General features: G+C 53.1%; 2 protein-coding genes across 8 annotated transcripts; one reads left to right on the top strand and one right to left on the bottom strand.

The window, feature by feature from the left end:
• Positions 1-987: 987 nt before the first annotated feature.
• ASB6 (ankyrin repeat and SOCS box containing 6) lies at positions 988-12,775 on the top strand. 4 transcript variants are annotated; one of them, XM_034793398.1, is made up of 7 exons: positions 988-1,059; positions 4,019-4,205; positions 5,129-5,304; positions 7,225-7,331; positions 7,745-7,853; positions 8,788-8,874; positions 10,042-12,775. In XM_034793398.1, the coding sequence occupies exons 2-7, from the start codon at positions 4,093-4,095 to the stop codon at positions 10,716-10,718; spliced, it is 1,269 nt and encodes a 422-aa protein (XP_034649289.1). In that variant the 5' UTR covers positions 988-1,059; positions 4,019-4,092; the 3' UTR covers positions 10,719-12,775. The 4 variants fall into 4 exon arrangements, with proteins under 4 accessions (XP_034649289.1, XP_034649290.1, XP_034649291.1 ...); XM_034793399.1 differs by lacking the exon at positions 988-1,059 and adding an exon at positions 1,780-1,956; XM_034793400.1 differs by lacking the exon at positions 988-1,059 and adding an exon at positions 1,780-1,972.
• Positions 12,776-13,211: 436 nt separating this feature from the next.
• Positions 13,212-23,906, bottom strand: NTMT1 (N-terminal Xaa-Pro-Lys N-methyltransferase 1). Of its 4 annotated transcripts, none has more exons than XM_034793402.1 (5): positions 23,710-23,906; positions 18,689-18,753; positions 16,833-17,015; positions 15,909-16,161; positions 13,212-15,582 (listed from the first exon to the last, which is right to left on the bottom strand). In XM_034793402.1, the coding sequence occupies exons 3-5, from the start codon at positions 16,992-16,994 to the stop codon at positions 15,326-15,328; spliced, it is 672 nt and encodes a 223-aa protein (XP_034649293.1). In that variant the 5' UTR covers positions 16,995-17,015; positions 18,689-18,753; positions 23,710-23,906; the 3' UTR covers positions 13,212-15,325. The 4 variants fall into 4 exon arrangements, with proteins under 4 accessions (XP_034649293.1, XP_034649292.1, XP_034649295.1 ...); XM_034793401.1 differs by having other exon boundaries at positions 16,833-17,039; positions 23,710-23,904; XM_034793404.1 differs by lacking the exon at positions 16,833-17,015 and having other exon boundaries at positions 23,710-23,896.
• Positions 23,907-25,137: the final 1,231 nt, after the last annotated feature.

Here is a 25,137-nt window from a genome sequence, read left to right as displayed (position 1 = left end):
TGGATGGGTTTTTTTCAAAGGCCTGCACTGAACACAATACCAGTCACCATTTCAGGGTTTTTTCCGTTGGCAAGGGCACCCTTAGATACATATCAAAAATATCAGTCACACCATGTGGACCTGCATTTCAAGGAACCAAAGGACCAGGACATGAACGATGCAGGACAAAGCGCATTGCTAAGGTAGCGCACCCCACAATGGTCTATTGATGGGACCAAGCCATAGATGGTACACAAATAATCAAACATTTGTATCACAGCATATGAGACTTTGTGTGCCTTTTGTTTCTGAAACATAACCACGTTGCCTCCTCTATGGCCGTGATATAGTAATGGGCCAGCAAGCACCAAATAAGGTCCATCACTTACACCGAAAGCGGAGTAATCACTTTAGGCTGGCTCTGTTACTGGGCCAGAGCGCGTGATCCATTTGGCTGGAGCTGTGATCCCAAAAGGTAAAAAAAAATGTACTTTTAAACTGCAGTGCCTGGCCCTGAAGCACAGCGCACATACTGACCTAATTTCTTTTTTTAACGCATTAGCCCTTTGCAAGCCAAGCTGGCCCTGTTAGGTACTTTAAACACTGATTAACAGCAGATGGGCACGTTGTGCAGCTGGGTTATCAGTGCACAGACAAGGTGCACGCTTGCCCTGTGTGCTACGGTTTGGGAGGGGGCTGAATTTTGGCCCAAAGGGTTGTCACTACATTTGCAAACCTTGCGCGTGAACCCCGACCAACTTTGCCGATGGGCATCTAGCCGGCATGCCAGTGCAGGCTGCAAGCCTGGCCCTTGTCCATCGCTGAGGGCCTTGAGTCTTTGGGGCTGGGGGGGGGGTGACAGTGGAGAAGGAGCCCCTGCAAAGCACATGCCCTGCGGCCAGCCCAGGTTGCAATGGGCAGCTCTTGGCTGGCTCCCCTTTCCCTGTAGGCTGCTGCCCTCTGCTGAGCCAGCCTCCCTGCAGCAGCCCCCTTCGGCCGCTAGAGGGACTCTTAGCAGCAGCCTGTGCGGAAGCGGTTTCCGTTTCCTGTGCGCCGCCCGCCGGGAGGGGCCCCGTGCAGGTAGGAGCGCGCGCCCCGGGCCCAGGCTGGAGCAGGGACCGCAGCGCAGGGCGGGCTGGGGGAGGGGCACCAGTGGAGCCAGGGTGGGGGGGGGCTGATTGGCCCCGGGTACAAGTGGGGACTGGGGAAGGGGAGTGAGCCCGGCCTGTCCCCTCCCCCCCGGAGGTGGGGGCGGTTCTCAGGCGCTACTTCGGGCTTAGGCAGGAATCTTGTGTCTCTCTGGTGCAACGGTGTGCAATGGCAGGGGTGTGGGTGCAAATAACGTGTGGGTGCAGCAGTGTGCAATGGTAGGTAGGGGTGTGTGTGCGCACAGCACTGTGCAATGGCGGGGTGTGTGTGTGCAAGTGGCCTGTGTGGGTACAGCAGTGTGCAGTGACACACACGTGTGTGTGTGTGCAAATAGCATGTGTGGGTGCAGCAGTGTGCAATGGCAGGCGTGTGTGTGCTGTTGCTGGCTGCAGGGTCTGGTACTTGGCAGGGGCATGATTAGCTTTGTGGCGTGTTGGTCACATCCCCTATTGCAATGCCTGGTAGCTGCACTGTGGCAGGTGCTGCTGGTGGCCCTGAGCACTGAATAAAGGCAAACTGCTGCTTTTAGTGAGAGATCCCACAGAGAGCCACCCTGCCTCCAAAAGGAAGCGTATGCCCCTACAACTGGCAAGTGGTCATTGAGTCACCTGGCTTGTACCCTGGGACCTGTGTGAGGCCCCCTGGTGTGTATGATCGGGTGGAGCTGGTTGGGAAGCCTACATATGTGTGTGTGCATGCATGTAACTAGGGTGTGAAATTAAATTTCCCAGCCAGCTGGGTGCTCCTGTGCTGTGCATGGTCCTGTTTCAAGTGGAGGGAGGTGTTAACTGCTTGATTCCACTCCTACAAGGTCATCATTTGCATCAGGTGAATTAAGCACCAGGTGACTGCTGTGCTAACCTTGTGGTATCTTGATGTTCTTGTTATTCCGCAGGTGGTGATATTCATTTATTATTTTTATTGTGGTAGCAACCAGCAGCTCCAGTCAGGATCAGGGCCCCAGGGTGCCAGGCCTTGCACAGCCCCACCCACAAAAGACAGTCCCTGCCCTAAAGAACTTACAGTATTACACCCCAATCCTCCGAAGCTTTATGCCTGTGCTTAACTTTATGCACTGTGAATAGTCAATGGAATTACTTGCAATGCTTAAAGTTAAGCACATGCCTAGGTCTTAGTAGGGTCAGGGTCATAGCAGAAGAGTCAGAAATTAAATCTTTGTTGAAAGGAACATACAGTAAGGCTAAAATCATATTTCAAAGAAACAGAGCGAGGAGTTCCTTCCTCTGGTTACTAATGACACTTAAAATGATTGAAACCAAAAAAAATCTAATTTACTTCTGTCTATGGTTTTGGTTATTTTTACCTTTTGTATTTAGACAATGAAAATAGACCAGTTGCTTTAATGTTTTGGTTCTTCTGTATTAACCCATGAAACAATGCAGGGAATGTTTTTTTTTTTTTTTTAATTTAAAAAAAATTGTTTGAATTTAAAGGGGCATGACCTAGATAGGAGCCAAACTTTTAAAATGTGTAAGGAGTGGGGGAAGCCCTCCAGTTTTTCTAAAAACCTAAGACCAACATGGCTTGTACAAATTAAAAGGGAAAAAATCCAGTGAAAACAGTTGCTTCTAAACAAATACACCTCTACCCCGCTATAACGTGACCCGATATAATACGAATTCGGATATAACGTGGTAAAGCAGTGCGCCGGGGGAGGGGGGAGCGGGGCGGAGCTGCGCACTCTGGTGGATCAAAGCAAGTTCGATATAACGCGGTTTCACCTATAATGCAGTAAGATTTTTTGGCTCCCGAGGACAGCGTTATATCAGGGTAGAGGTGTAGATACTTCTCTGCAGAGATTCCAACTCTGCCCCACAGAGAACCTGACAGTGAAATTGACTAAACAATAGTAGAGATGACTTTGTTGATTCCCATTGTCTACACTGGGAGAAATGCAAAAAGTAAACAAAGGAACTAAATAGTGATGACTTAAATCAGATCTTTACAATCCTTTCATTTTTAAAAAGCTTACGCTGTTTAGGTTCTTATATCATGCTCAGCAGTACGAAATCCGAGCACCTAATGTGTTACTAGTAACAGCAAAAAGTGTTTTGTTTGCAACATTATGATCTTTTAAGTTCAGTGTAGTTAATGGTTTTTAAAACGCCTATGGAGTGTTTCTGTTTATAGCAGGTGTTGAGAACACTTCTTAAAAAACAGAACCAAGACTCCCTGATCATTGTGTCTAACTATTCTATTGATTAAAATTAGGCCACATCTAAATTAGGAAATATTGTTAGATTTTAAAACATATTAGTCAATGTGTTTTAACTAATACGAATTTTAAATAGGGCTTTGGTCCTAGCGTAGACAGGACAACTCGTGTTTAAAAACATGTTACCTGGTCATGGTTAACCCTCAACTCCCCTTATTTATCCGAGTCTACCCTTCGTGAGACCTTCTCACTAGGTTTGTGTGAAAAAGATTTTTCAGTTCACTGGCAGTTTTTAAAAAAAAATGTTTTGGGTCAAACTGAAGACTTTTTTTCAGCAAATTGAAAAGTAAAATTAATTTGTTTCAGGTCAAACAAATAATTTTGTTTTGACAAAACTGAAACATTGTTTTGATTGACCATTTTTAAACATTGTTGATTGTTTTGAATAAAATTAAAGGACACTTTGAAACAAAAAGTTGTTTCAAACTGAAAAACTGAAACACTTTGAAAATATTGAAACAAAAGTATTTTGATTTTTTTTCCAGAATTGTTTAATGTTTTTTTTTCCAATCCAAAACAATCGGCTGAAACCAACACGAATTCGCTAAATGTTTTGGTGTCACCGAATCGTCATTTTTTGCCCAGCTCTATATCTGATGCTCTCCTTCCAGAAACCTGTAACTGATCCGTGTTTGAACATCTGTCTGATTTCAGGGAGAAAAGAAGAATCCATCTCTGGTGCTTGAGACAAACGGATATTCTGGATGATCTCTGAATAGAAGAGCACAATGCCTTTCTTGCATGGCTTCCGCAGGATCATTTTTGAGTATCAGCCGTTGGTAGATGAGATCTTGGGATGTTTGGGGATACAGGATCCTGAAAAGCAGGAAACTCTAGAGAGGTAACAAATTTCAAGACTTTGGTGGCCTTTACTCAGTGTTTTTTGTTTGTTTGTTTTTAAAGTAAGTCACAAACTGAATGAAGGATTAAATAAGTGGTTGTGGGTTACTCTAAGCTTATCTCCACAGAAGTTCCTCTGAATAGCTGTGTTGTATCTAATTAACCCTCTAAATTGTTGTTATCGTTGTTTGTATTACAGTAGCATGTGGAGGTCAGACCTGAAATCAGGGCCCCACTGTGGTATAGGCATGTTGTAAGTGGCGGTCCCTGCCCCAATGAGTTTACAATTTAAATAGACAAGACATACAAGTGGACGAGGAAGCAGAGAGGTGAAATGACTTGCCCAAGGTCACCTGGCAGGTCCAGTGGCAGAGCTGGGACAAGAACCCAGGTGTCCTAAGGCCCAGTCCAGTGGGCTAGCTGGTGCGCTCTCCCTGAATCACTGACTGTACCATCAGAGGCCTCTGCTGTAGAAAGCTGGATGCTAATGTTGGATGTGGGTGCCAAGAAGATTTGGGGAGCCCTTTAATAGAGAGGAGCCAATTGTTTACACAGGGGTTAAAAGGCCGATTACGGTGTTCCCCAGAACCTGCAGAGAGGGGCGGTTTAACCCTTGAGAGAGACCTTCCCTGATAGTCTGTTGACCTGGAGCGAACTCTTGTGATAGGAACTAAGGGGAGTTCTCTCAGGCTGCTGACACTTAATTCTGAGCAAATAAAACCTCCCCCGATGGTCAGACCCTAAACGAGAGCAGGGCGCAATGCACCGAGGGGGCGGCTGGCTCCCGCAACACAAGACTGGAGCGATAGGAGGGCAGGACACCCGCAGAGACCGTTATTGGCCCAATTCCCTTTTCCAACGCACATCCCAGGAGAAATGCTGGAGCTCTAACAATGGGCCACTTTTCTGTGTCTCACGCCCCAGCTGCCTAGCTGAAGACAGCAGCAAATTCTTGGTCCTCAACAAGCTGTTGGAGAGAGAGACCCAGTCCCCGTTCTACCAAGAAGGCGTGAGCTACTCCTTGCTGAAGGTAGCTGAACTCGGGCTGGTGCCTGCAGCTGAAATCCTCCTGCAGAACGGGGCCAATCTTATCTTTGAAGGTAAATCTGGGGGAGATGATGCATTCTAAGCACACCCCCGTTCCTGATGCAAACAGGCTCCGCAGGCGGCGGAGAGGGAGGGACGGGCCGTTTGTGGGCTGGCCGATGGATTGGAGCCACGACGCAGCGTCCTGGATCTGAGTCGAGGTGCCAAGCCCTGCCCCTTCCTCTTTGGGCTGGTCATTCCCGAATTAACCTGTCTGAGGCGTGGAGCAGTGTTAGATGTGTTATGAGTTTTGGAAGAAGCCAGCGCCCAACCGCCTTCCATCAGAGGGAAGATCAGTGAGCTGGGTGGGATCATAGGATAGTCCACATTCCCCTCCAAACCCCCTTCAGGGGGTAATAAAATTGGTCCTTTGCTGTCTGTCTCCGAAGACCTTCCATGCCCCCCTCCCTCACAATGAATTGATTTTTTTTCCCCCTGAACACTTAAGCCAGGGAGAGGATGCTGCGTTGCCTTTTTTTTTTTTATCAATGTTAATGAAAATGCAATTGCTGGCACTGGGCCTGGTCTCTCCCATCGTTCCTTGGTGCTTTTCTCTGAGCCAACTTAGAAATGCATTGTGCTAAAGGTCTGGGCATTGCAGGAAGCTGGTTAGTGCCTTTAGGTTTAAATCCTAGGTAGGAACGTGCTGGCTTCCCAGGCTGCAAGCACCAACGTGGTTCCAGGGAAACAGGAAAATGTTAGGCCAGAATCTGACGACACCACTTTGATTTTACCAACTCGTGGGGCAGGCGACGCGCTAGTGCAGTGGTTTGTCTGGCAGTCGCTGTAGCACAGAGGACACTGCAGGGGGGCCTGCACGGCTCAGGGGCGAGTAATGGGCTCTGTGGCCCCCTCACCTTTAGGTTGCCAGTTCAAATCCACCAACACTGACAACAAGCTGTTACCGACCAGTGGCTGCTTGTGTGAGATGAGCAAGGTGGGGGTTCCAGCCAGTTCAGTGGTCACATCAGACACCCGTGTTGCCAGTCCCAACGGCGAGCACAAGGATGCGAGCCCCCAGGATTAAACCACCCCTTCAGCTCAGGATGGAGGCATGCTGGCTGGTCGGTGCCGACTAGCTTGTCCTAAGCGTGGCAGTGCTGTACCTGGGTAGCGAACGCCAGGCTCCAGGGCTGCACGTCCGGCCTCACTCAGCAATGCTCCTTGCATTAGCTTTGTGTGGTGGCACATGGCCTGTTTAATAGGGTGAAGGGTTTAAAACACTGCAGAACCCAACACTGACTCTTCTGTTCAGCCCGTGGTCAGAGAAACCCTCCCTCCCGGCAGCGGCTGGGCTTTTGTGACATCACCCCCGGAATGCTGGCTGTGCTCCCGCAGGGTGGCTGGGTTTAAACAGCCGGCCCCGGGATCTGGGGAGCAGCCAGCTGTTGGGAAGGGGGTGGGGATGGGGGGAACTGAGCCATGAATTGCTTCCCTTGCAGGCCCAGCCGCACCAGGGCTGCAGTGACAAGCAGTGAGTCTCTTGTCCATCCATTCACCCCTCCCCCCAGCCTTGCTGCCAGGGAGGCGGTTGGGGCCTGCCTGTGGGTTGCAGAGCTTGTAGGGGATGCGGGCTGCCCCACTGCCACAAAAGCAGGGCTGTGGCCTGCCAGAAAGGGGCTGGGATGGAGTTGGCTCTTCTGATCCAGCTGCTGGAGGCTTAGGGCCAGCTTGTTCAGCGGCCTAGAGCTGAGGCCCGCACAATGGCAGAGCCTGGGCCGTCAATAGCTTAGCTTCAGCCCAGCCCTCCCTGTCATTCCTCCAAGCCAAGCAGGATCCCAGCCCCTTCCCACGCTCTCAGCGCCGTCTGGGGAGCTGGACTCTCCGAACCCAGCTGCTTTGGGTTATTCTGCCTCATCGGGGACTGTTTCATCTTTTTTGGAGGGCGTCTTTAGTCCTGGAACTCCCTGACATGTTGTTCGGTCTGGCCCTAGATCCCGTCACCTATTACACTGCTCTGCACATCGCTGTTCTCCGAAACCAGCCGGACATGGTGGAGCTGCTAGTGCGCCGCGGGGCGGACATTAACCGGAGAGATCGGGTATGGAAAGCACCCGCCTTAGACGCAGGGTTAAAGGATCGGACCTCTCCTAGGTTTATGGTACTGATAACGCCTCCTGAGAGATCTGGGCCTGTGAATTCCTTTGCAGAGAGCACAGGCAGAGAGGGATCCAGAGTGATGCCTGCTTAGCTCATCTCCCTGTATCTTTAACGTCTTGGGCTGCTCGGGTCCAGGTGGAGCATTGCATGCTGGGACTCTTAGTTTGCACAGGCTGCACGTCAGTAATGAGGCCTGGCTGCAGTCAGTCCTTTGCATGTCCTGCCCCGTTGCGCTAGCGCTGATGGGAGGAACCTCCGCGCCTCCCTTCTGGCCGTACGAGCCCTGCTTTTCACCTGCTAAAGCGGAAGATCATTGGCTTTTTTTCATTGTTGTTGTTGTCTTCCTCCCCGCAGATTCACGAGAGCAGCCCCCTGGACCTCGCCAGTGAGGAGCCCGAACGGCTGCCATGTTTGCGGCATCTCCTGGAACTTGGTGCCGATGTCAACGCAGCTGACAAAAATGGTCTGTGCCCCTTTCCATCCTACATCAAGAGTTAATTCCCCCCCCCCCAGCTCCTGGTGCACTTGATTCCCACGCAGAAAGCAACCGTTGGTATGTGTAGCAAATAGAATGGGCAGACAGCGTGGTCTAGTTAGAGCAGGGGACTGGGAGGCAGGACACCTGGGTTCTTTTGCCTAGGCTGTTAAATTTGGTTCTGGATTTCTGAATCGCCCAGTGCTCAGCCCATTTTAGAAGTAGGAACCACCTGTGGAAATTCAGATCCAGGTTAAGACCTTCAAACCCTACCGGCGTTCAGGGGCATTGGCAGCTCTAGGACAGACAAGACCGGCAGGTATTTAACCACATTCAAACATGGTGGGTCTCAGCCCTGCTTTAGCACTGCAGTGTAGCAGAGCTCAGACTACCTGGCATTGCTAGTCGCTGGCGCCTTCTGGCTAGCACGCTTAATTCCTGCCCACAGCAGTCTGGGCTAGTGCCACTCGTGCTGTAACATGCTTGCAGATGCCCTACTGTGCTCAGGGGCTAATGGACGAGTCACAATGTCTGGTGCTCCCCCTGGTGACTCTAAAGCAGTAGTGCGCTAACACACACTAGCCCCAAGTGGGGTTGCCAACGGCGGGTAGGGGAGAGTGAACAATGGAGGGAGGGGGGATGGAGGGGAAGGGGCGGGGCAAGGATGTTGAGGTTTGTGTGATTAGACAGTTGGCAACCCAATCCCTAAGGCTGTGTGTGCTCCCGCTGCTGCATCCTTGTACCGTTTGAATAGCTCACTAAGGGGATGCATTATTTTTTCTCCTTCAAGGCAGAGCTATATGCAGAGTGTTCCCCTCCATACTGTCACAGTTCGTGGACAGGGGCAGCCCCAAAAGGGACCCTTCCTCAAAGTCATCCTGATGTAATGCTTCCCCCCCCCATTTTACGCTCTTCTCCCCAGGAAAGACAGCTTTGCTGCATGCCCTGGGCAGCAGTGATGGAGTTCAGATCCACAACACCGAAAACATCCGGCTCCTGTTGGAAGGAGGTGAGGGCAACCGAGCAGCTGTTGGCTCACTTCCCTGTAAAGACCGAGCGCTTGTTCGGGCAGGGCCCATCTGTTCTGTGTTTGTACAGCACCGAGCACCACGGTCTATGCCGGGGTTCCTAGGTGCTACCACAATGCAAACAAATAACGTAACATTTGGCACTGGCCTTTCCTCCCTGCAATAGTCCAAGCTGGCGCTTCGTCTCTCCTGATTCACCTGCCCCCAAGTGCAATAACTCACAGCTTCACCCTTTCTGGTTCATGTCTGATAGTCCTAAAAGCTCATGCTTCAGCCTGCAGGGGTCAGGCAGAGATCGCCCTTCCCACCGTATTCTGGAGTTTGTTTGGTCTCCTCCCTCTGAAGTATGAGGGATGGCCACGGCTGGAGATAGGACATTCGATGAGGAGGGCCAGGGCTTTCAGGTGGCCCCAGGCATTCTCTCTCTGAGATGCTTGGCTGGCTGGTTCTTGCTCCCATGCTCTGGGTCTTACCTGATCGCCATGGGATCAGTCGGGCGGGGATTTTCCCCCAGGTCTGACTGGCAAGGCCCGTGGGGGTTTTTTTGCCTTCCTCTGCAGCGTGGGGTATGGATTGCTTGCCAAGATCAGCTGGGTATATCTGGCTTAATCAGTTCTTCTACAGGGGCCTGGCATTGGTGCACATCAGTCCCCCACATCCTCTGCCTCCGACATCATAATATTGGTCTAATGTCAGTGGTTGGGTTTAGCATGCGGGTGCTGGGGCCTGTGATATACAGGTCAGACCAGATGATCTCGTGGTGCCCTTTGACCTTACACTCGATGACAGCTTCACTCTTCTTAAGAGTATTTGTCACTGTCTGGATGAAACCCTTGTATTGGTCACACTGTGAACCCTCGGTGGAGATTGTTTCAACTGGCAGCACAGGTTGGTGCAGAGAGATGCTGTCCCTCGAGGTGAAACAGTCACAGTCGCTACTGTGCGCTCCATCAAAGCCCCAACAACTCCCTAAATGGCAGGCAGAGGAGGGTTGGAGATGCATGACAATGGAGCTGCAGTTCAGAGGAGAGGTACCACGTGCTGTGACACATACCTGCACGTGCTCTTCGGTGTCAGCCCCCCGTTCTAGGGAGTCGGTGTCCATTGCAGCATCTGACCATAGCTCCCCCTTTTGTCTCTGGCTTCAGGAGCAGACGTGAAGGCCACCACGAAAGATGGCGACACCGTCTTCACCTGCATCATCTTCCTGCTTGGTGAGACGGTGGGCGGGGACAAAGAGGAGGTGCGAATGATCAACCGCTTCTGCTTCCGGGTCACCCAGCTGCTGATGGCCCATGGCGCTGACCCCAGCGAGTGCCCAGCCCACGAGTCCCTCACGCACATCTGCCTCAAGAGCTTCAAGCTCCACTTCCCGCTCCTGCGCTTCCTGCTGGAGTCTGGGGCCTCCTACAACTGCTCCCTCCACGGCCCCTCGTGCTGGTCAGGCTTTCACATAGTCTTTGAGAGGCTGTGCTCTCACCTCAGCAGCTCAGAAGACGACAGCTTCTCCGCTGACCTCCTGCAGAAAGCAGAAACTATCCTAGAGCTCATGGTGGCCAGCTCGCAGATCCCCAAACTGCCCAGCAACTTTGACATCAACTCCACCAGCTGCAGGTTCCAGGGGGAGAAGATCAAGGCCCTTTTCTACTCCCTGAAGCAGCTGCAGCACTCACCGCAGGCCCTGAAACATCTCTGCAGGGTATACATCCGGCAGCGCCTCAAACCGTGGCCAGTGGATGTGAAGATCAAGGCACTTCCTCTTCCCGACAGGCTAAAGTGGTATCTCCTCATAGACCACGGCAACGCCGGTGAGGAGGACATCTGAGCCAGGCGGGGGGCAGACCTGGAATCCTCACTCCAGTCCCTCCCCAAACACTCTGGTGACTTGGTTTCCCCACCCGGAAGAGCAAGAGGTTCCTTATGGTCCAGACCAGCATCCTCCACTGCCAGCCAGTGCTTTGTTTGATCACACTGTCCACAAATACCGCTGCAGGGCCTGTGCATTTAGGCGCCGCATGGGCCTGGCTTCTCTGGGAAGGGACACCCCCAACAGCATGTTACCTGAATCCCAATGAAGTGTGATTCGGGGTGGGAGGGTAGAGGGATAAGTGGGTTGGGCTGGTGATCTGGACTTTGTGCCTTTACGAGTGATGAGTGCTGGTAGAAAGGCTGCTTCGCATGGACATACAGGAAATGCCTGCCTGGAGTTGGGACCATGAGCCCGGTCTGAGGAGCAGAAACCAGAGTAGAGACTCAGGCGATGCTCCCCCTAGGTTGTCCGACTGCATGTGCCATGCTGTTTGAATAAGGCCAAGGAACAACCATTCCCCCTCTCCCTTATCCGCCCGCCAGTCTCCAGTCGCGCACTGAGTGCAGGAATGGCTGAAGCGGTGTCTTAAACGAATGGCTGCTTCTAACGCTGCTGCCTCTGGGGAGCGCGGCCTGGGCAGGAAGAAGCTTTGGGCTGCTAAGGGAAAACGTTCAGCGAGCGCCTCCTCCTCCCGTCTCCTCGGGAAGCTATGCGGGAGGTTTCCCCTCAGGCCAGGCCCAAGCGCAGGCGGTGCTGGCCGAGGGATTGATGGCCTTTCGCCAGCCCCCTCTGCGCAGAGCCTTGAGCAGGCTTGGCTCTCCCACCACTTGGAAAGCAGATGTGGCTCTTTGCAGCATGGGCCACATGCCAGAGGAGCAACTAAATTCACCCAGGATTTCCAAGAGCCACATCAACGTCAACACACTCCTCTCGCAACAGCTTGTCCACCTGTTGTACCACCTGCCAGACTAAACGAAGAGCAGAGAGGTTAGCGTTCTCATCTCTTTCCCCCAGGCATCTGCCAAGCCCTTGGGGTAAAGGCTGGTGCTCCTGTGAGCCGGGTGGGCCTTGGGCTCAGAGAAACATTTACAAATGAGAGGGAAGCGGCAGGGCTGGGCGCAGCACCTGAATCTCTAGCTCAGGGCTTTGCAGTCTGCTGATATTGCAAGTGGAGGGCGGCACCTTTGTGGCAAGAGGAAACGATTGGCTTGTGAAATGAAGTGCTCAGGGGCTATTGGAGGAGATAGTAGGAACAGTGCTAACATGGGGCCTGGTTGTGGATTCCCAGGCCAGGCCATCCTTTCAGCTTAGACTAGTAGCAAGTTATTCCCAGCTCCTATAGTTGTGGGGTTTCTAGTGCAGCTCTCCACGCTGCTGCCTGTGCCACTCAGTGCCTTGGGTGTGGTGGACAAGTCTACTAGAGCAGAGGAGCCACTAACCTTGTTTCCAGCCTAGGCTCCACTGACCCTCCCCCTGAGGCAGTGTCTTGGGCTGGAGGTGCCGCCTCCTGGAGGCTGTGCACCTTGGCCAGAGGAGCACGCTTCTTGCAGCACTCCCTTGTTTTCTTCGCCCTGCTAAACCCTAGGTGTGATCTCAGCCTGGGGCTGCAGAGAGGAAAGGCCAAGTCACAGCACCATCCACTGAGGGCAGGTTTCCCTCCAGCGTGTTAATTACCTTAAGTGCCAAAGCCAAACAGCTGCTAAGCCAGTCTCACCCCTGGGAGAAAAAGCCAAAGCTCCAGTGAGGAAATCCAGTGTGATTCGCCTCCGATTACCAGCTAGGCATGAAATGCCTTCACGGATCTGGGGCTAACATTGCAGCTGGGTACAACGTGAGGCTCTTCCTCCCCAGCCATCACCTCCACCCATTTGTTAACACTCACAGCAGGGCAAGAACATGAAATTCACCCTCCTGCCAAAACACATCCACCCGCTGTCTCCCCCCTCTACCCCCACCCCAAACACTTCACAGGAGCAGCTGACAATCATATTGACAAAGGGGAGTAAAATGAAACACTGTGCCAGTGTCTTGCTGAGCTCAAGCCATTAAACATGTCCTATTGTCATAGAAAATGGCTGCTTGTTTCCTTTGGGGCAGAGGGGGGGTTCCCCAGGGGCTCAGCAGCTGGGACCTGCCTGTCCCTTAGGGGGATGAAGACTTAACGGCAGCACTCTTTAGTGGGTGCGAGGCTAGTCGCCCAGCTGTCAGTAAGTGGGTAACACTGAGGGGCCAGGCCCCGTGGAATCATTCCTTATTTTCAATGAGAGATGAAACAAAGGAGGCAGTGATCACCTGCACCCATCTTTGACCCTGGGACTAGGTGTAGGGCTGGCTGAAGAGTATAAAACCGGCATAACCCCAAATGCTGCCGACTCCCAGGATTTACACTAGACTGCGACCAGAATCTGAAAAAGAAAATCGGGCTCAGCTGTTTGTTTACAGGGCGGACAGAATGAAAACACCTAAGTTACCCAGAGCTAGGGGGGAAAAAAGAGCCTTCGCATTGTCAAAGCCTGGCCCTGCAGGCAGGACGCCAACATTTTATTCCCAGTTCTGTACTGGGCACTTGATCACATCACTTACCTGCATGCTGGCTGCACGAGAGGGATCTTCCCCTCCTCCCAGCCAGCGGGGGACTTGCTGCTGGCAGCCCAGTAAGGGCTGTGCATAAAAAGGTACTAACGCTGTCAAGCATTGAAGTTAGACGCCATAGCCTGTTACTCTGCTGGTCCATGGCCCTACCCAAAACAGAGCAGCCACTGGGCCTGCTCTCCCCCCCTTGGGTTAATCAAGAGGGTGACTAATTTCCCAAGCGGGGCACTGAAATAAGGGAGGGTGCCCCTTGGGAGCTGAATTCCTGCCTAAGTACCACGGTTGCTCTCTCCAACACAGGCCGACTCAGTAGCAGGTCCCAGGGGCTAAGGCAGCTGCTTGTTCCAGGTTAAATGGTGGGGGGTTGGTTAAAGTACAAAAGCCCAGAATGGGCTGCCCTGGGCTGGCCGGGTTTGTCTACGCAGTGACGTAGCGCAGGGCAAGCCAGGGTGCAAATCGAAAGCTAGCGAGCGCCAGAGTCGCAGCCTGGCTTGCACTAAATCACCATGCAGACAAGCCCTGAACTCCCCCCCGAGCTCCTCCACCAGTCAGCGTTTCCTTGTGGGCTGCTGCTCAGCGGTCACGCGCCGAGCGGTAACGGAGGGGAAGTTGCTACGGCGGGGGTGGTGTGCAAGGCCTGGCGCAGGCTCCCACCCTGAAATGCTAGAACAGCCGTGTAAGACGGCCTGCCTGCCTGGAGCAAGCGGGACGCAGCAGTAGCCCTTACCCTGGCCCGGACTGTGCTTGCTTGGAACAAGCTCACTCAGGAAGTGGCAAATACTTCCTAGCCTGTAATTCTACAACGGGCACCAGCAGTGGGGGGCCAGCCTACCCGCACAACCCCCGCTCTGGGCGAGGGGCCAGGGCTGGATTTGGAGTCTCTGGTAATGGGTACTTGGCTACAGCAACATTATTTTTAAAATCCGTTAGGGTGCGAGATTTCCTTTCTCCTGGACATGAGAACACAACCCCAACTCAACTGTCCAACAGGTACAGCAGGCAAGCTGGTCCCGGCTGAGGTTGGGTATTAACCCTGGGGAAGGGGGCACTGGCCTCTCAACCCCTACGCCTCCCACCCCCGCACAGATAAATATGGATTTAGTCAAATCTTGAAAGTTTTTGCTCTGAAAAACTTCCCGCGATTCCATGAAGACACTAACGATTTTGCTATTACTACTGATTTTGCGGAAGATACAGCAGTGATGGGCAGCCATATAAAACCCCACGATAGCCCCAGAGCCTCTTTTCTTCCTCCCCTTGGGAAGATCTGCTCCATCCTGAGGAAATGGCATAGATCTTGGAGAGAGGCCAAACAAACAAAATCACCCCTTTTCCATCACTGTAAGCGAGCCCCAGCATCTACCCCTCTCTGCCTTTGTGACAGATTTCACGTCCCAGGAACCTACAACCTCCTGCCTCAGACTGGTTTTGGGAAGGCAGCAAGAAACGCCTCGCTGAACTGACCCCAGAGGAGGGTTAGGAACAGCGAAGTAGTGAGATGGAGCAGGAGCCAGTGAGTTCTACCCCGCATCTCCTCCTGGCTCCCTTGCAGCAGGGAGAGCTGGTGCTGCGGCCTCCTCCGCACGCCCTGACCTGAGCGGGGTTCAGGCCTAGCGCACACAGCATCGTCTGGCGGCAGGCAAACAAACCAAGGCAGGATAGTTGCAGGGTACTCTGCCTCTCGTACCCCCATCTGGTGCAGCATCAAGGCTTCTCCTCTCTAGGGAGCCTCCAGCCTGGGTAGGTGGCGTGGGCGTGTTTAAGCAGAGTCTGTGTACAGAGGTGCAACAGCAGGAGAGTGTATTTGGCAGCTGTCTTTTCTCACAAACAGCAGCAACGCAGAAGACCCACCCCGATCTTTCCAGCCAGCCCCAGCAGGGTTATTCAGGACACCCCACCCCACCCTGAATTTTAACCATGAAGTGTCTGGACCACACGATAGGTGTCCTCCTGATCCCCCCAGAAGGGGCCTGCTGGGCTGGTCCTGGCACAGTGGTACCTCTTGGTAAACAGCCTCTCCCAGCCCGGGTTCATCTCATGGCAAACGTATAGACGTGGTAGATTTCGTCAGGGAAGTTCTCTTGCCTTTCTTCAGCCAAGAGATTGAGGCCTGCGCGCCGGACAATCATCCGCACCACGTCCAGGTCCCGGCACACACTGCTGTCCACATCGTCCATGATGACTCCCTCCTGGGCCATGTTGTCCTTGATGACGACAATGCCATTGGGGCGCAGGCCAACCTTGCATCTCTTCAGGAAGTCAGACAGGTGGTCATCAGTCAGGTGTCCTGGTGAGGGGAGAAGCACATGAGCGTTAGCAGGGACCATGGAGAACACAGACCAATCATGAGCACGGGACCAGTATAGGAAGGGCCGAGTACTACTGTATCTGTGTGGGGAACAGCTGGTGTTCTGTTGATCCACCCCTAGACGGGTGCGCGGGTCAGTTCTGCAGATCATGGCATCACCTAATGGATTAAGACAAGCTGTCCTACCTGCCCTCCTCAGGTAACTCTCACACCAGCCAGTGCATAGCCTCAGTACAAGGGAGCATAAAGAGGCTGGGGACAGCAGAACTGAATGGGCCTTTTCCATATGGCAGAGGTTCTCTTACCTATTACCCACTGGATCCAGATGACGTCATAGGAGTTGGGCTCGGGGCTGAAGTCCTGCAGGCCACAGCAGAAGTAGTTCCTCACGCGCCTGCCCTCTTCTCCCAGGTAGGTCCTCGCCTTGGTCAGGAAGTCCTCGGTCACATCCACCATGTCCACTGCTTTGAAGAGAGGCAACAGCAGCCTCTTGGTGATCCTGCCGATCCCAGCTCCGCAGTCCAGGGCGCAGGCGGTTCCCGTCCTGTTAGGGCCATCCTGAAATGAAAGTGAAAATGAGGGACAGGAGAGACGTAACCCTGCCAAGAGGAACCTCAAAGCTCACGAGCTACAACAGAGGGACGTGGCAATTGGCGCTGGGAACTGGACCTTGGCAATGCCAGCTGAGGGCCTCTTTCGTCGTAGAGCAGCACGGTCAGCGGCACCACAAGCTGCCCTCCTGTTGCCCGGCAGAGAGGAGATCCGCTCCGACAGGGAGTGGGGGGCTCAGTCTCCAAGGGTTATTCTATCCGTGGCCTCTCAGCTGAGATGCCAACAAGGGAGTTTCCTGCCCCCCATATTCACAGGCCGCATGGACACCTGGTTGCTACAGGTATTGAACTGAGATCATTTCCCAGTGGGCAGAGGTTTGGGGTTGGCTTCATGTGGCGCGATCAGCCAGACATCAGGACCACTCACAAATCCCCCTTTAACAGTGGGTGTGGATGACCAGCTAGGCCTTGAAGGCACTGGACAGCCAAAGGAAAGAGACAACGGTCCATCTTCCCCTGTGCAGAACGGTCAGGTCGCTAGACAGAGAGCTATGGAAAGCTGTGGGGTGGGAGAGAGCCACTCAGCAGGTGTTTGGAGCATGGTGGACATCCACCCACAGTTAAAGGAAAAGCTGTAGGACACCTTCGCCCCTCCCCAGACGGATCCAGACCACCTACCCGAAGGAACTTAAGCAGGAATTTTTTGGAGCTGTTGATGTCAATGCTGGAGATGTGGCCGTACCCACCCAGCATGCCGTCCACCGTGGGCGGCACATCCTTCCAGTATTTCTCAGCCTTGGAATAAAATTCCATCTCATCCTCCACCACCTCGCTTGTCATGCTGCTGAGTGGAATTGCCCCCTGGGTTAGGGATTTACCCCGCTCCTCAAAAGAGAGGAAAAGAAAACAAAGCTACGTCAGCCTGCCAGATGCAAAAAGTCACTTTGCGCCAAGAGCAGCACAATTCATGGAGACCAACAGGGCAACGTATCGTCAGGCCCTGTCTACAAGCCGCCAGTGTTCATACCACCTGGACCCATTCTGAACAGGGTTAAATGAGAAGAGTTTAACCACCGTGTTGTCCATGGTGTTCTCAATTGCAGGAGCAGCAGGAGGGCCTGGTTAATTTCACTTTACGGCTACTTGAGAAAGTTTGGGGCTGTGGCAAAAGCAGTGGCGCAACCTGCAAGCTCCGTGTACAAGTACTGCACTGGCTTACAAGCTGCCGCCTTCCCCTCTGCAGCTATCAGGCCAGGGTTTCCCTTTCTTTTTTTCCCCCCAATGAATATTGATGCCTGGGACACCACCCCCCTCATTAAGGAAGGTCTCCTACCAACCACTCGCAAACAGCTTCTCCCATCCCAGAAGCCCTGACAACTTCTCTCCCTTCCTGGCATCTGCTCTCTTCAAATCTATACGTGGGTTTGCCCTCTGTTCTTGGAGCTTCCAGCCGTCAAGTGTTTGCAAATCCATTTCAGCCTCCTTTTAAGAGCTCGCAGCCAGACGATACATACGGAGCTCTGCTAACCTTTCCTCCAAGTCATCCCTTCCTGCCCTTCTCGTTGACAGGGTGAGATTCTGGGGGCTTTAAGCCACTTTTGCATCCTTCCAATCCTGGGCTCTTCACAGGGCCGCCCAACAAGCCACAGCACGGCATAGAATCTCTGCAGCTCCCAACACGCCCCCCATCCCCAGCACATGCCCAGCTGCAGGGCTTGTGAGGGAGTCCTTGCAAGGTGGCCTTTAAAGCTGATTTCTGCTTTCCGTCAGTGCAGGCTAGTCTCCCCCCAGCCAGATGCAGGTTTTTAGGACCTTTCAGCGCCCATCTGGCCCTTTTATGCACCGTGAAGAGGCAGGCGCGGGGACGATGACCTCACCCCCAGTATCTATCTGGCAGGGACGTGCCCAGAACTGAACGCAACATCCCAGGTGCAGTCACACCATAACCACACGGTCATAACCCTGCTCCATGATGTGCATTTTCAGAGGCTGATCTCTCATTTTCACTCACAATTCCCTTCCTACCCCTGCCTGAAAGCCTTATGAGAGTTACCATTTTATAGATTACATGTTTATCTAGGTTGACACCCCATCAATCACCCCCAATTATATCCAGGGTAGCTAAAAGTTATTCTAAGCACCTACCTGAAGACCATAAATTTCAGTCATGACCATAAGTTGGACGCTTAGCAATATAATAAAGTCAAGGTATAATCAGGAATACAAGCTGTAAATTCCTAAAGTCATCTCATAATTCAAACCACTGAGGACTTGATTCAGTGCGCTGAGGATTAAAAACTAGATTTAACGTGGCCAAAGGGTAAATTCAAGGACTCCAAACACCTTTACAGCGAAAGAAACAGATGGTTTCATGGACTAAATTTCCTGAGAAATATAAAAATCTTTTCAAGGGTAGCCTAAAGAGCTTCCAATACCCTGGCAGGATTTTAAACAGCAACAGAGAGGGAACAAAATAAAAAGTATCCAGAAACTAATAGCTCAGGGAGGTGGTAACAGGTTATGGGAAGTCTCACCTTGATCACCAGCTTGAATCCAGCTTGGGTTGCTAATGATGAAAAGCAGATCCCTGTTCTATGGCCTGTGTGGAAATAAATGGCTAGGTGTCAGTCCAGTGGCTATAGCGCACATGCAAATTCAATACCGCCAGTGTAAGCGATTAGCTACCATCTCAGCAAGGAACCAGAGAGACTGAGTGTCTCTCTCTAACCTGCAGGGGGCTCCTGCACATCAATGCTGAGGCACCTTCAGGTTTGTGATCTTGATGCCTGCACTATTCCTGTTGTGGGGGTCTCAGCGGGTGTCAGTCATCAGGGCAGCCACACATGACAGATGTTAGCTATGCCCCTCAAGGCACAACTGGAAGGGGCTCAAATACTATGGGGATGAGGGCAATGTAAGAACCTACAGAATAAGGCCGTCAGCCCCGCACCTTTCATCAGCAGTAAATTCCCTTTAAAGACACTTACGATGCAATGCAACAAAATACTCACACTTGTTCCCTGATTGGGGCGGGAGGGGGGCGGGGGGATGAGTATTGGGTTCTATGCCCCAATTTAAACCTTCCTTTGAGGACTTGAGTTGGGCAAATTTCACTGCCTGGAGAGGGACACAATCCCATGCTCTAGGTGTCCCTAAGCCTCTGACTGCTAGATGCTGGGACTGGAGGACAGGAGATGGATCACTTGATAATTGCCCTGTTCTGTTCATTCCCTCTGAAGCATCTGGCATTAGCCACTGTCGAAGACAGGATACCGGGCTAGATGGACCATTGACCTGACCCCTTACGGGCATTCTTGCGTTCTTATGGACCGGAAAAGGGTTGTGGCAACCCTTCACAGAAGAGGCGGCAATATTCCAGTGGGACATCAGCACTTTAAGGGCTTGTCTACACTACAAATGCTGTGTTGGTAACACCTGCAAATCTAGCTTGAGTTGCTAGTGACCAAAAGCTAAAAGCCGTCTAATGGAGACACAGCTTCTACTGACAAAAGTTCTTTCGCTGGCATAGTTACCCCACTTCCCCGGACAACGTAAGTTACGCTGGCAGAGGGATTCTTTGCACACACACTAGGGCTTTTGCCAGCACAGCTCTGTCAGGCAGAGGGCGTGATCGTTTTCCCCGCACTCCTGGCTGACATAACTATGTTGGCAAAACTTTGTCCCATGGACCAGGCCTAAGAGAATGGACCAGGTCCACAGAGGAAGCACTGGGAGTTCGTTTTGCCCTTGGTAGGTTAGGACCTTACCCTGCTCCATGTGAAATTAACAAGATCAGGTACGTAGGGAAACAAAGACACTTGAGCACAACTCAGAGATACTGGTGTTAAACTGAGGAGAATTTAGGTGGGTTTTGTTTTTTTTTTTTAGGATCCACTGCTCAGATCTGCCCCCGAATCACTGCAGGGATTGGGGCCCCTCTCTGCGTGCCTCCTTGCTCAGGCTGATGGGAAGAGGGAGTATCAGTGTTTGGAGGCCTGTGTCTGATTCCCAAAAGAAGTAAAGAAAGATGCCCAAGTCATTGCTGCCTGGTCCCCAGTGAGCTCCCACAACAAGCCCTCCTCCTAAGGACGTTCCCTCCTCTTGGCATCCACGCAGGCATTTCACAAGCATGCGGGACACCTGAGAGTGCCAGGAGCACAGGTGACAACTGTGGCAGCCAGCAGCTTCCTCCTGGGACGCTGCTCTGGTGCTGTCATGTGAAACTGGCGGCCCAAAGCCAAAGGGCGGGTCCTGCAGCGGGGCTCCTATCTCCAGGGCCCCTATCTCCAGCTGTCAGGCCAAAGAATGCACGCTGCACTCGACCCCAGCAGCCAGCACTCCAGTCACATGCGCATGCAGGAGTGTGACAGAATCCGCTAAATATACATCTGCTGCCTCTTTGCATGCCAGGGTAGTTCCAGGTTTCCAACCAGACGAGCACCGAATATACTCTATACCCAGACGGTGCCAGCAATCCCAGGGCAGAGAACATGGAACCACATCTTCCCTGCTATTGGTCAAAATCCTGCCTACAACAGGGTGTAAGTCCGGGCAGGGTCTGGCCAAGTGGACCCATGTCTGCCCTAGGGGCTTTCACTCTTGCAGCTACCCCAGTGGCTAAAATCCCAGCCTAGGCAAGACCCAAGAGTTCAACGTTTCAGTACATGGCTCTCAGAAAGACCAACCAAGTGGTGCTTCACCTGAAGAAGCGCCTGACTTGGCATGCCAGAGGCATTTGCATGATGCTGTTTTGTTACGTGCCCTCACCGGTCAGAGGAGTCACTGCACTCTCAGGAGAGAGCGGATTTGTTCTACCTTCCTACCGCAGTAAGAGTCAGATTGAAACACTGAACCCCCTTGAACCACTCTCTTCTGGAGGGTAACCGGCTTGGCCCCAGGCACTCATACCCTTATAATGTAGCCAAGGCCTCTGATTGCCAGTACATGGGGAAATGTAATTCTCCCCGAGGGCAGCCGAACCAGCAGAGGGAGCTATAGAGTAAACAGCACACACGGTGTTTTACCGCCATATTAGTCAGCGCAGTGGTAGAGACGCCTGCCCGGGCCCCATCAGAGTTTTCCCCATTACTGGCGCTACATGGGTGCAGAAGTACAGATCCATATTTTGCTAGACTCAGCAGGTGGAAATAAACTCAGGCTCCAACCACATCCTTCTCATGTGAAAGGCAACCCCAGAACGTTACACGGCACTGGCGACACACCAGCCCCAAAGCGGTGTACAAAGCTAAGGCTGGTCAAGGTTTTTGCCTCTTGCACCACCAACCAAAAGGCCTAGGGCACTGCGGCGATTCAGACAACTGTGTTTTTTCAGTGAAGGTTCCCCCGCCCTATCTCCTCAATCCGGCCCCACATTTTCAAACTTGGATCCGTGTTTAGACCCAACTATCAGAGGGGCTGGGCACCCACAGCCCCTACTAAAACGGTGTGAATCCAGCAGCTTTTATTTAGGTGATTAAATTCACGCACTGAGTGTGAAAACTCTGGCCCCGGTGAATAGTGGCACACTGCATTCCCCAGCCTGCGGTGTGGCTGCTCATCGGGAGAGCCTGGCACTGCCTAGCTGGGGAAGCTAGAAGTGAACATGCCCCAGAGGCAGAAATCCGGCATGCCCCTTCAGGCACCCTCATGCAGGATGCAGAAGACAACTGAAAAGCCAAACCCTTGTGCCCCTCCTCAGCGCACAGAGCAGAAAGATGTGGCTATGTACATGGTTGGGAGGTTTAACACCCCCTCTCCTTGCCAATTAAAGACCCCTGGGGCATAAGAGTAACAACCAGAAGATGCACAAATCAGCTAAAGAAGCAAATGCCAGAGGCCTAGATTGGGGGCATACAGGGAGATGACAGCTCCTCCAGAGATGGGAGGGAAGGCGCCTCTACTTCCAGGCACAGTGGGGATCCAAGCCTCCGGGGAGTAAGTCCCCATTCACAGCAGCTCTCCAACATCCTCCCCCACTTACCCTCCAACCCCATCCCCTGCAAGCGCACAGGGACGGCCCCATGCAAGACAATGCTGAACCCATCAGCAACCTCCTCCATGCAGTGATGCCCCCTTCTCACAAAAGCATTCACAGGCAGGCATCAGCAGCGAGCACAGGAGCCATGCTGCCAAAGGGGAGAGGAAGAAATGGGGAGCAGTGTGGAGGCCCTGGGTGGGTGGCAATTTCTCTGCAGATCTTGGGGTATCAGTGGACTAAGAAGGCTGAACCTCCTGCCTGCTCTATGAAAGGGCAAACCAGGCCTACCCCCCACCCCACCCTCCTGGCACGATGGCTCAGGGAAACAAATCCTCAGTGGACTTCGTCTACTCCACCCGTTTCTCAGCAGAAGGGCACAACACGGACTCTAAGGCCATGTCTACACTGGCACTTATGTCAGCAAAACTTCGTCGCTCAGGGCTGTGGGGGAAAAAAAAACCCTGAGCGATGTAATTTTTGCCAGCAAAAGCACTCATGTGCACAGCGCTATGCCCGCGGGAGATGCTCTCCAGCATAGCGCTCGTTGAGCTGGTTTTACGTCGACGTTGGCATAACGCAGCTACATGAGTGTTCTTACAGCGGCACAGCTGTGCCACGGTTAGCTTGTACCTGTAGACATGGCCTAAGTGCTCAACTCACCAATGTATTCGTGAGATTGCTAAAGGCAGGGGAACGAGACACAGGTCCCCGAGCCACGGACCCAGGTAAACAGTACATAGCAGTGTGGTTAAGAAATAATACTTTGCACCTACAGAGCCCCTTTCATCCGAGGAGCTCAAAGCACTGAGATGTCCCATAATACAAGCCACACAAAGAGGGGTGTGTGCGTGCATGTGTGAGGACACACATCCTGACCATGGGGTGCACAGGGGCGCACACACACCTGATGTGACGTTATTGACCATTTACAGGAGGAAAGCCACGTTTTGAGCTTTGGGGTGGGGATTTCTCACATTCCCAGCTCCCCTTACAAATAAGCTCAGCCAGGACTCTTGACACACACACCCCTTGAGGTTACCCCCAAATCCTGAAGATTCACCAGGGGAACCGAGCTCGCGCTCCCTAGATTTCCGCCTGCTGTGTGTAGGGCGAATGAGTCTCCTGTGGCCAGGGCCCTGAGAAGATCAGCCTGGCATTAGCAACCAAGGACCGAAGCCTTCCCCCTGTGCCAGGGTCTCTTGCTTGGAGGACCTGGTGTCCACGCAGAGGTCCGGCTGCCCGGGAGGCCCTGGGGCCGCTGGTGTATGGGGTGTCTGGGGGAGCCTGGGCCCGGGAGCGTGGTTTGGGGGTTCCTGGTTGATGGGGAGAGGCGGAGAGCAGGGGGGGGGGGGGCTACAGCGGGCGGGGCTTCTCTCTCCAGGCCCGGAGCGGAGGAGGTGCCCCCGGGTCACCCCGCACGCCTACCTCTCCGCTCCCCCGCCACGTGGGCCGGGCCGGCCGGGGGAACGCAGCGAGCCCAGGGCCTCGGGGGAACCGACCAAGGCAGGCCCGCTTCCCCCCTCCCTCCGCCCCGGGGAACCTGCTACAGCTTCCTCCCCACCCCCGGTGCGAACTCACCCCGGGTCTGCAGCGCCTGAGCAGCTGGGGGGGGGGAGCGGGGGTCTCCTCCCGTCCCAGCAGCAGCGATGCACCCCCTGGATTTCCCCCCCTCCGGCAGCAGCAGCTGCTCGCTGGCCGGCCTGCTCCTCCTCCGCTCGAGCGTAATTTCCTTAAATAGTTCAGAGTGAAAATCCCTCCCAGCAGGGCCAGGGGGAGAGATTTATTCCAGGTTACAGCAGGGAGCCACCTACCAGGGGGAGGGGAGAAAGGCAGGGGAGTGAGAGAGCTGTGCTAGCTCCCCTGCTGGGCTCTGCCCCTTCCTCCCTCTCCCGACCAAGGCAGAGCCACCAGGCACGAAGGCTTGTAGGAAATAGCACCATGGGACCCAGGCAGGTTGAGGATGGCCGGAGAGTGAGGGCTGTTGTCAGAGCACACACAGCTCAGACTGAGGCCTGGGCCGGTGTGGGCGCCCAGCGCCTCTGGAAATGTGGCCCTTTGCACCTCTGCGTGGTGGTTTCTGTCTCACTCCCCAGCCTTAAGGGCCCCAAAGGGTGTTTGCAGCCCATGGCCGTGCAATCCGATTTGCGAACGCTCGATTGGCACGGTGAGCTTTACTAGCGCTGCCCAAGCTGGTAAAGCGCATCTGGCCCCTTGGTCTCTCTCTGCGCAGCACTGCTGAAATGCAGCTGCCTATGGGGTGGAGAGCGGTGACCAGTTCGTGCACATCGATGAACAAAGAGGGCAAGGAAGGGAAAATTTGGGTGAAGGGCACCAGGGCAAACTTCCTGTTCTTAGGAGGGGAGGTATCCTGGAGCAGAGGGTATGGTCCTGGACTGGAAGTCAGAAAAGCTGGCTTCTGCCCTTAGCTCTGCCACTGACTGAGTGACCTCTGGCAAGTCAAATCACCTCATGTCACAGTTCTGTGCCAAGTTTCTCCACTTGCAAAACTGAGTATTGACAGGTTTCTGAGTAGCAGCCGTGTTAGTCTGTATCCGCAAAAAGAACAGGAGTACTTGTGGCACCTTAGAGACTAACTAATTTATTTGAGCATAAGCTTTCATGGGCTACAGCCCACTTCATCGGATGCAAGCAGTGGAAAATACAGTAGGAAGATATAGATATACACAGACACAGAGAACATGAAACAATGGGTGTTACCATACACACTATAAGGAGAGTGATCAGTTCAGGTGAGCTATTATCAGCAGGAGATGGAAAAAAAAGTATGTTCACATATTGTGATTCTGTAAAGCTGCTCGGGGTCTTTGTTTTTTCAGTATTGACTAGTAGGGGGTTTTAATGCTTATCTACCAGCTAAGTGAGCGATGGCCCAGGGTGAGCCGTCACTAGCACAGGTCCTTACATGGCCCCTGTTACCACAGTATCTGAGCAGCTCGCACCGTCCCTGTGAGGTAGGGGAGAGCTATTTCATGGTTGGGGAACTGA

The sequence above is a fragment of the Trachemys scripta genome, chromosome 17, assembly GCF_013100865.1.
Source record: "Trachemys scripta elegans isolate TJP31775 chromosome 17, CAS_Tse_1.0, whole genome shotgun sequence".
In the NCBI taxonomy this organism is placed as follows: Eukaryota; Metazoa; Chordata; order Testudines; family Emydidae; genus Trachemys; species Trachemys scripta.
This window is presented reverse-complemented; position numbering and strand designations above follow the sequence as displayed.